General features: G+C 32.3%; 1 protein-coding gene across 3 annotated transcripts in view; it reads left to right on the forward strand.

The window, feature by feature from the left end:
• Positions 1-11433, forward strand: part of LOC145322248 (choline transporter-like protein 1) — a 44627-nt gene that overhangs the window by 16825 nt on the left and 16369 nt on the right. For all 3 annotated transcript variants that reach the window (XM_080164113.1, XM_080164112.1, XM_080164114.1), the window contains 6 exons: positions 5742-5815; positions 9287-9339; positions 9647-9760; positions 9866-9977; positions 10244-10317; positions 10765-10851. In XM_080164113.1, the coding sequence (XP_080020239.1) occupies positions 5742-5815; positions 9287-9339; positions 9647-9760; positions 9866-9977; positions 10244-10317; positions 10765-10851 (514 nt within the window). The remainder of the gene's footprint in view (positions 1-5741; positions 5816-9286; positions 9340-9646; positions 9761-9865; positions 9978-10243; positions 10318-10764; positions 10852-11433) is intronic.

Genomic DNA, 11433 nt, shown 5'->3' on the forward strand with positions numbered 1-11433 from the left:
TGGGATATCATATCTTAGGCCTTATGTGTTTAAGTTGAAATATGCAGAACACCTAAATTCACCTTCCAAGCCATTCTCTAAGCATTTTAATTTTTTTTTTGAAATAACGGGATTTCAAAACTACCTTTTGAAAAGGCATAAAAAATATCTTTTTTTGTCCCTTTTTTCACTGTATATAGTTACAACTTATTAAGATATTATTCTCAGTTAAAAAAAAATTGGCGCTTCCAGCACCAAAACCGGCAAAAACAGGCAGTTAAACTTCTGAACCCCTACTTAACCCCTTGACAGACCCCCCCTCTATCTCGGCTCCTGTTACAGATAGAGACGTAAAACTTTTTTCTGGTTGTTCATGTGTTTTTTAGAGAATTACTTTTTCTAGTCATAGCGGTCAGACCGCTACTTATCCAATTTTTAACAGCCAGCCGCTAAATATTAAAACAGCTGTAGAGCGGCCAATTTTAAAGCTAAGAAAACCAAATTTTATGACAAACTATTATTTTTTATAATAAAAAAATACCTTTTCGGACCATCGCCAAAAAACGACAAATAACGGAAACCGCTAATTTTGGCAGTAAAAGGCGATTGGCGGCGCTAAATAATATTTTTATCTGTTTATAGTTACAACTTATTAAGATATTATTCTCAGTTAAAAAAAAATTGGCGCTTCCAGCACCCAAACCGGCAAAAACAGGCAGTTAAACTTCTGTATCCCTACTTAACCCCATAACAGACCCCCCTCTATTTCGGCTCCTGTTACAGATAGAGACGTAAAACTTTTTTCTGTTGGTTCATGTGTATTTTTAGAGAAAATTACTTTTTCTAGTCATAGCGGTCAGACTGCTCCTTATCAGCTTTTTAGCTGCCAGCCGCTAAATATTAAAAAAGTTGTAGAGCGGCCAATTTTAAAGCTAGGAAAACCAAATTTTATGACGAGCAATTATTTTTCATAACAAAAAAATGCTTTTTCTGACCATCGCCAAAAAATGACAAATAACGGAAACTGCCAATTTCGGCGGTAAAACGGCGGTTGGCGGCACTAGTTTTATCTGTTTATGATCACAATAAAGACTACATACAAAAATTGGCTGGTCTAGAGCTGTTTTAGAATTCCGCTACTGGCAGCTTAAAAATGGCAAAACTACAGGTAGGAAATAAAAAATCAGTTAAAAATCGGTCAAGGATACTAGCACATAAGAATCTAACTTCGTTTTCTTTCCATGATCCAGAATTTTCTATGAACAGTTAAATTTTGAAAATACATCTTGCATTTGAAAAGGAAAATAAGAAAGATAATATGTAATAGGATGGAAAAGATCATATTGATGTTTTTAATAATTATGGAGATGTGACATCCAAATTTCAAAATTCTTTGAACGTACGAACAAGACTCTTAAAGAAATGCTTCGCATCTAGTCCACTTACTTATATTCTCTATAAATTTAACACCATATAAAACTTTGATCTAAATAATGATTGACAAGCCCAGGGATAAGGGATGGGAAACGTAGGAAAATATTATTTCAGGCCTATTTCAAGCCTAGGCCTAATAAACCAGTTTTGGGATGACGCAGTGGTTTGTCCTAAACGCTAATAAAAAAGCTGTGTGTGTGTGTGTAGATAAAGTATAGAATCAAATTCAGGTAGCTAGTTTAAAGTAAAAAACATAACTTTTTATAAACCTATACATTAATGGCTTTTGTTAAAATGAAGTTTTTTCTCTCCCAAAATTTTTTATCTTTTACTTTGGTAATTTGAACTGTCAGAAAGCTATCGTTGGGTTTCGCTCAGACAGATTTTAGTTTGTATTATTAGCATTTTTATTAATGAGTAAAAATTTTATTTGAAAATTTCATTGCTAATTAAAATTCAAAATAAATAAATAAATATGCACTTGGGTAACATTCTATCAAGTTCTTTGGATACTATAATGTAATGATATATCTGTACTGTGTTGTATTGTACAAAAATTAGGGTTAAGGTGTTGTATCAATTCCGTACTAAATTTTTAAAATTCAAAATACAACATCTAATTTATAAACTACCAAATGAAAATTCGTAGCTACCTTCTTTCCAAAAAAATAATCCCGTTATTTTTGTTTTTTCTATATGGCCCTTTTTTAATGTTTAACTCTAAGCAGATTTAATAATTAAACTAATGTGATCTAACACCATTTATATTTATTTTTTCGCAGCAGACGAAATCATTATTTTTCCTAGAATTGTCTGCTTCTAAAATTTCCGCCATCTGTGATTTGGGCTTGTTTTGTATCAACCAATCACCAATTGGCGGCGCCAATTGGTGATTGGTTGATACAAAACAAGCCCAAATCACAGAACACTATTGGTTTAGAGCGGCAGCCAATATGAGCCGTCCGCCAGTAAGGTCATTAAATTAGGCAAATGGTAAAAGTTGCATGATCCCTTTCAAAACCAGGCCGAGACCTAATTTATGGCCAGGTTTCTGATCCCTTATCCCTGGATAAGCAATAGTAATTATCGCGCGCACCTCAGGCACAAGACACAATTACTCTGGTCAGCCCTTAGGCACTTTTTATGTATTTTTATGCATTTATTAGTCTATTCTTACCAATATAATACCATATATGGGTAATACTAGCCTAATCATGGTAATCTGTATGTGATTGAATATTGTTATATGCTTATATAAAACATCATATCTATTGTTAAAGTAATCATGTAACCATTATGTAATACTAAGTATACATATAGCCATAGCTTCATTTACGTCACAAGTTTAAATAGGTAAATAGTTGTTGTTATAACTTGCACCTCTTAAAATATCTCAGTTATTCATTGACTCTCGAACTATCAAGTTCTCCTGGCTTAAATGTAATGATCTTAGTTAATTTAGCATGCATTGTAGTTTAAATTTAGGTCCCTTAGTAATTAGCATGAATTGTGCCTAGGTCTTATGTTAGAGATCTAACACTATGCACAATTGAATGCTTTGGACTTAGGGCACTTTTCTGTCCTACACTACTTATGTTTATTATCTCCTATCCTGTAAATATTTCATACTTAACTGATTCACTTGTAATGTAAATACACTTTATAAAACCATCTTCCTTCTTAAGTGCTTAATATACTTATATGATATAGATCGAACATCCTAACCAGCCATTTATTCTTAGCTTAAAGCAATATAATACTTCGCTTGGGTATTTGTTGAACTACCATGGGTTCAACCAAATTCGTATTATACTTGTGGGAATAAAAGGAAAAGCATTCTACACTGACGAGCCAACGATGAGAATGTCTATGTGTATTGCAGTAAAAGTAGGATTTAAGTAGTACTCATAGAAGAGCGATCTCCATGCCATAATATTGGACAAGCGCCCCATTAGCACTACCAATTAGATTTTTATATTTTGATTTTGTTGTTAACCCTTTGTATACAAATTGATAATATTTCTAAATGTTATTTTTTTTTTAATTGTCTGCGTCTGGCATCTGACTAAATTAAAATCTATTACATTAGTTTAAACAATTAACTCTCTTGACCCTTTCCAGACCTTAATCTTTTCCATCCTATTACATATTATCTTTCTTATTTTCCTTTTCAAATGCAAGATGTATTTTCAAAATTTAACTGTTCATAGAAAATTCTGGATCATGGAAAGAAAACGAAGTTAGATTCTTATGTGCTAGTATCCTTGACCGATTTTTAACTGATTTTTTATTTCCTACCTGTAGTTTTGCCGTTTTTAACCTGCCAGTAGCGGAATTCTAAAACAGCTCTAGACCAGCCAATTTTTGTTTGTAGTCTTTTATTGTGATCATAAACAGATAAAAATATTAATTGGCGCCACCAACTGCCATTTTACCGCCAAAATTGTCCTTGTCTGTTTAATAAAGTGTTTGTATGTTAAACTTGTGACGTAAATGAAGCTATGGCTATAGGTATACTTAGTATTACATAATGGTTACATGATTACTTTAACAATAGATATGATGTTTTATATAAGCATATAACAATATTCAATCAAATACAGATTACCATGATTAGGCTAGTATTACCCATATATGGTATTATATTGGTAAGAATAGACTAATAAATGCATAAAAATACATAAAAAGTGCCTAAGGGCTGACCAGAGTAATTGTGTCTTGTGCCTGAGGTGCGCGCGATAATTACTATGGCTTGTCAATCATTATTTAAATTAAAGTTTTATATGGTGTTAAATTTATAGAGAATATAAGTAAGTGGACTAGATGCGAAGCATTTCTTTAAGAGTCTTGTTTGTACGTTCAAAGAATTTTGAAATTTGGATGTCGCATCTCCATAATTATTAAAAACATCAATATGATCTTTTCCATCCTATTACATATTATCTTTCTTATTTTCCTTTTCAAATGCAAGATGTATTTTCAAAATTTAACTGTTCATAGAAAATTCTGGATCATGGAAAGAAAACGAAGTTAGATTCTTATGTGCTAGTATCCTTGATCGATTTTTAACTGATTTTTTATTTCCTACCTGTAGTTTTGCCATTTTTAAGCTGCCAGTAGCGGAATTCTAAAACAGCTCTAGACCAGCCAATTTTTGTATGTAGTCTTTATTGTGATCATAAACAGATAAAACTAGCGCCGCCAACCGCCGTTTTACCGCTGAAATTGGCAGTTTCCGTTATTTGTCATTTTTTGGCGATGGTCAGAAAAAGTATTTTTTTGTTATGAAAAATAATTGCTCGTCATAAAATTTGGTTTTCCTAGCTTTAAAATTGGCCGCTCTACAGCTTTTTTAATATTTAGCGGCTGGCCGCTAAAAAGCGGATAAGGAGCGGTCTGACCACTATGACTAGAAAAAGTAATTCTCTAAAAATACACATGAACAACCAGAAAAAAGTTTTACGTCTCTATCTGTAACAGGAGCTGAGATAGAGGGGGGGTCTGTCAGGGGATTAAGTAGGGGTTCAGAAGTTTAACTGCCTGTTTTTGCCGGTTTGGGTGCTGGCAGCGCCAATTTTTTTTTACCTGAAAATAATATCTTAATAAGTTGTAACTATATACAGTGAAAAAAGAGACAAAAAAAGATATTTTTTATGCCTTTTCAAAAGGCAGTTTTGAAATCCCGTTATTTCAAAAAAAAAATAAAATGCTTAGAGAATGGCTTGGAAGGTGAATTTAGGTGTTCTGCATATTTCAACTTAAACACATAAGGCCTGAGATATGATATCCCAAAAATCTTTTGTCAAAGTCTACTCTACACCTAGCGCTGGCGATTTCATTTTTCACAGGTATAAAATGCATGATTTTACAAAACTGACTGGCGCTAGGTCTAGAGTAGACTTTGACAAAAGATTTTTTGGATATAATATCTTTGGCCTTATGTGTTTAAATTGAAATATGCAGAAGAGCTGAAAACCTGCACATTACTGAGATATTGTTAAAACCGCCGTGCTACCGTTATCTGTTGATATTTTACATGCCTGGCGCTAGGTCGCCAGTAGAGATAGAGAGCTGAAATTTTGTACATATATTTCTAGGCCCCTAAAGTAACTTTTTAGGTTAGCAGAAGATTGAAATTCGAAAAAGGGTATTTTCATGAAAAGATCTAATATTTATACTTTGTTAGAAAACAGATATATTTGTCTTTTATTTTTGATGATCCTTTGCGTTTTATAACCGTTTCAGTCTTGTTTAATATAAATTTTTTTCATAAATTTTAATTTTTACTCATAATGTAAATCTTAATATACTTGTTTATTTTTGAATAGTTGCATTGAATGCTGTCTTGCTTGTTTTGAAAGAGCCATCAAATATTTGAGTGTAAATGCCTATATAGAAACAGGTACGAAAATTTTTCTAATGATTTTGAGGTGATTAGAATATACAATTTTTACAAAAATCTATAATCTAAAGTAGCTTGATGTCTGTCCGTCCCTTAAGATTTCGGTAACCACTGAACCGATCGGATTCTACTCTTCAGGGAATATACCTTCTGGTCCTGTGGTGGTTTTAGGCTATTTTATTGGGGGGTGGGCATAGGCGTCCAAGGGGGGGGGGGGGGTAATGGGGCGATTACCCGATTTTGGGGCGATTTTGGGGGGGTAATTACCCCCCCCAAAATAGAAAATCTCTAACAAAAATAATTTTTGCGCGCTTCGCGCGCATTTTTAATACTAAATTTTTGATAAAATTTCAATTACCCCTGCCAACAGATTTCAGGGGGGGTAATTACCCCCCCCAAGCAAATTTTACCCCCAGGGTAAAAATTTTGGGGGGGGTAAAAAAAATTTGTGGCGCGCTTCGCGCGCCATTTTACCCCCCCCCCAAAACCGAATTACCCCCCCCAAAATAAAAAGCTTGGACGCCCATGGGGGTGGGACACCCCCAACCCTCCAAAAAACTAAAAAAAAACACCCCCCAAAAATTTTTTTTTTACATTTTTTTTGTAAAATCGCAGTAACTGCTGATCAAATTATGCTCTACCCTTCTGGGAATATACCTACTGGTCCTCTGGTGGTTTAAAGCTAATTTCTTGGGGGGTGGGACATCCAAAAAAAAAAATCTCCATTTCCAAAATTTTTTATTTTTTTAATGTTTGTAAACAAAAACCAGTAATTGGTGTGGGGGAACCCCACTGCAACATGGGGCAAAGCCCCCATGAACCCCCCCCCCCCCAAAAAAAAAGAAAAAATATTTTTTTTTACAAATTTTAATTTTTGTAAATGCGAACAACCTAGGTTTAATTTTAACGAATTGAAATTTTTGTGTATACGGCAAACAACCTGGGTTTAATTTTTAAGAATTGAAATTTTTGTGCATACAGCGCACAACCTGGGTTTAATTTTACAACAGAGTAATTAAACAAAGAATAATTTTTTGAATATTTATATATTTAGAAGGGTTGACTTCCCATTATTTCATAGGGTGAAGCCCCTAGAGGCTAGGGGCGAAACCGCTAGTGTATTATATTGTACATAAATATAATTTTTTGGTACACATTAGGTTTTTTGGATCATGGAAAGAAAACAAAGTCATTCCTAATTAGGACAGAAGTCACTGGAAATTGATCTAAGGGAGGCTACTTATAGCCTTCATCTAACAAAATCTAACTTAAGGGAGGTGACTTATGTCCTTTGTCTGACAAATTCTTACATTAGGAAGGCTGCTTATGTCCTTCATCTTGCAAAACTTAGCTTTTCTGTCCTTCACATAGCAAATTCTTACAAAACATAGCAAATTCTTGCAAAACCTAGCAAATTCTTACAAAACATAGCAAATTCTTGCAAAACATAGCAAATTCTTGGAAAACTTAGCTTTTCTGTCCTTCACATAGCTAATTCTTGCAAAACATAGCAAATTCTTACAAAACATAGCAAATTCTTGCAAAATATAGCAAATTCTTACAAAACATAGCTAATTCTTGCAAAACATAGCAAATTCTTACAACACATAGCAAATTCTTGGAAAACTTAGCTTTTCTGTCCTTCACATAGCAAATTCTTGCAAAACATAGCAAATTCTTGCAAAACATAGCAAATTCTTGCAAAACATAGCAAATTCTTGCAAAACATAGCAAATTCTTGCAAAACATAGCAAATTCTTGGAAAACTTAGCTTTTCTGTCCTTCACATAGCAAATTCTTGCAAAATATAGCAAATTCTTGGAAAACTTAGCTTTTCTGTCCTTCACATAGCTAATTCTTGCAAAACATAGCAAATTCTTACAAAACATAGCAAATTCTTGGAAAAATTAGCTTTTCTGTCCTTCACATAGCTAATTCTTGCAAAACATAGCAAATTCTTGCAAAACATACCAAATTCTTGAAAAACTTAGCTTTTCTGTCCTCCACATAGCAAATTCTTGCAAAACATAGCAAATTCTTACAAAACATAGCAAATTCTTGCAAAACATAGCAAATTCTTGCAAAACATAGCAAATTCTTGGAAAACTTAGCTTTTCTGTCTTGCAAGAATTTGCTATGTTTTGTAAGAATTTGCTATGTTTTGCAAGAATTTTATGCAAGATTTTGCTATGTGAAGGATCAAAAAGCTAGGTTTTGTGAGGTGAAGGGAGGCTACTTATGTCCTCAATCTTGCAAAATCTTTGTTAAGGGAGGCAAGTTATGCCCTTTATCTAACAAATTCTCACTTAAGGAAGGCTACTTATGTCCTTCCTAGGAAGGTGACTTCTGTCCTAATTCCCAGCCAGAAACGTCGTAAGGAAAATCGTAAGGAGATATATACTATATTATCGCAAAAATCGAATTTGCGATTTTATAGGGATTAATTCGAATTTGTAGTAAAAATCGTGACTATCGTATGTATCTCGCATTTTATGTTTGTCAACACACACTTACAAACAGACACACAACCAACATTTTCAAAATCATTGTGTGAGAAATATAGTTTATAAATTGGCCACTAGGTATTCACATTACTTTGTATAGACAATTAAAATCTTTCTGTTATCAAACAAAATAAATTAAAAACTGGTATAACAAAATATCATAATGTGTTAATTGTCTTTTATTGAAAAAATATTTGTTTTTAAACATTCTCATGTTAAACCACAGCAAGTGTACAAAAATGTCTAAATAGCAATTAAAATAAGATAAATTCAGTAAGAAATTCTAACTTTGTCACAATTATAATTATAGTGGAAACAGATTTAAAATCAACCTTATAATTTCAGAGGAAATACAAAGATAAATACCCTCTCTTTCTCTCTCTTTCTGTATGCAAAGTACAATTTGTGTATAATGTTATGAATGAATATTACTGATTTACCTATCCTTTCCTTACAGAAAACTACATGATGTTAAATTGAATTTTTAATGAACTTTTTATTTACGATTTTAGTACGATATCGCGCGCGATCTTTACGATATCACCTGCGATTTCGTAGGTGTATCGCGCAGCTCTAAGTACCTTTTCGACCATTTATCGTAACATATCGTCGATGTGCATTGGACGACTATTTAGCGATATCGTAAGAACTCGTGCTCGATTGCTACACGATATCGTGCGCTATAGTAGCGCGATAGTGATGCTACTTTCTGGCTGGGATTTAGGAATGACTTTGTTTTCTTTCCATGATCCGGTTTTTTTGTACCATTAGATTTTATGTCCTGTTATTTTCTTGTCTCATTAGGCTTTAGTCCCGTTAGGTTTTCTGTCCTTTTTGGTCCTTTGTCTAATTACATCTTTTGTCACTTCAGGTCTTTAGTTCTATTAGGTATTTTGTCTTTGAGTGGTCTAGCGTATTTAGGTCTTTTGTAGCCACACCATAGATTTTATATATCTTTTAATTTTAGCAATATATGGATACAACTTTTGTCATGCTGCAACTAAAGCTTTCCAACTTTTGGTGAGCTTTTACATACATTTTAAATAGGTGACAATGAAAAAGTATTAGATAGCAAGCACTTTTTCCTAACATATATTATAAACAATGATGACAATGCAATGCATAAATATTAACATTTTGTTAAATATAAAAAAGTAGCATATGTAGTTTAGATGCTTATTTATCATTGAGCAATTAATTTTGGAAGCAAATTTATTTCTGCTATGAAGCTACACCTATAGAAACTGAAACTATATAAGCCTCAACTATACGAAATAAAAACAAATTTATTTAATTTATATCATATTTTATATTTTTCTCCATTTAGGCCTCAAACGCGTTGCGTGTTGCTGCAATAAATTCTGTTGGAACATTTGTCCTTTTCTTGGGCAAAATAATTGTTGTTCTTCTTACACTTTTCATCGCAGTTCAAATTATCGAGGTAAAGTATCAAAGAGTCTAGAGGCTAGGGGCGAAGCCGATAGTGGTAAATATATATAGAATCATAATTCCTGTGAAGCAAAGTATTTAGTTTTACCATGTTTAGGTGAAGTCTGAAACAGAATATATTCAACACTCATGGGCTCCTGTCATCATTGGAGTTTTCTTTGCATACATAACTGTGCATTCATTTATTTCTGTCTATTCTATAACTATAGGTAAAATGTTTTAGTAGAGCACCTACATTATAACTAAGGTTAGGTTACTCTATGACTTGGGCATATCCATTAGAATCTCTAGTATTAATAGGAAATTACAGATGATAGGAAAGTTATAGATCTATTTGTCTCTTACTGTTTCACTGACCATTGCGCATATTAAAACATGGAATTTGCTGCTAACTTGCTGCTCTTGTGTTTTTATTTTACAATTTTTTACCTTGCATTTTTTTAATAGTACATTAAGTTGTTATGATTTTATTAAGATACAATTTTCTTGTGTTTTTGTGAGGATTGTAATAGAAATGACGGCATTGACAGACCTTACTACATGAGTAAGGTAAAACTTAATTCTAAGATAATAAAATTCACCAGGATTATAGTTAAATGTCATTTTTATGAGAGAAAAAATACTGATTTCTTTTCTATGGATAAGAAAAAATTATAAAAAGAAAAAGAATTTTTTAAGTATGAGCTTGACTTGCTGAATAATTCCCAATCTAATGCGCTTCCCTTATTCCCAACTATAATTTACTTAATATTAACCAACCCAGTACCTAACATAAACAGTACCTTACTTTAAAAATGTAACTGTATGAATTTTGTGGGTAATCTTGATATATCTTCCCTAAAAACTTAATAAGAATCCATAATATAAAAAGAACCATTGAAAGAACATGAAAATGAATAAACATACAGATAAAGATAAAGAAAATGGGAAACAAAGTTTTACATATTTGCGTGTTTGAAAAATGAATTATGATAATTAAAATAATACTCATCTAAGGGATTGATGGAGTTTGCTGAAAATTCTAAAAAAGCTTTGGCATTATTAGAAAAGAGGACTGAACATGAAAACGATGACGAGAAACAAGTAAGACTATTTCAATTGATATTCCATTTAAAAAATCCATAGAACTTGTCAAAAATAATGGCTTATACATACTATAGCCATTATTGATAAGTATGCCATACACATTAAGAGATATAAGTTTTCCGGAATTTTAATGTAGGGAGTAGATTTGAAATCTGCATCCAATTTTAAGGATTTTTTATAAAATTCTTTATCTAAAAGCGAAAATACATTTTAAGTTAATTAATTTTGACAAATAGGATAGGTGGATTTTAAACTACCTGCGCTCTAATTGGTTGAATGATGTACGACATCCAAACAGAGCTCAGATTTTTTAAATCCACCAATCACGGATGCCAAAATTAATTAACTTAATTTGTATTTCCGCTTTTAGATAAAGAATTATACAAAAAACGAATTTTATAAAAAATTCTTAAAATTTGATGCAGATTTCAAATCTACTCCCTACATTACAATTCCGGAAAACTTATATCTCTTAATACACATGGTTATATAATAACTACACATATAAACCAATGCTCATATAATAACTACACATTTACACTTTATGGTCTTGGTCATATAATAACTACACTTTATTTT

This window comes from Acartia tonsa, chromosome 6 (assembly GCF_053477335.1).
Source record: "Acartia tonsa isolate MP-2025a chromosome 6, ASM5347733v1, whole genome shotgun sequence".
In the NCBI taxonomy this organism is placed as follows: domain Eukaryota; kingdom Metazoa; phylum Arthropoda; class Copepoda; order Calanoida; family Acartiidae; genus Acartia; species Acartia tonsa.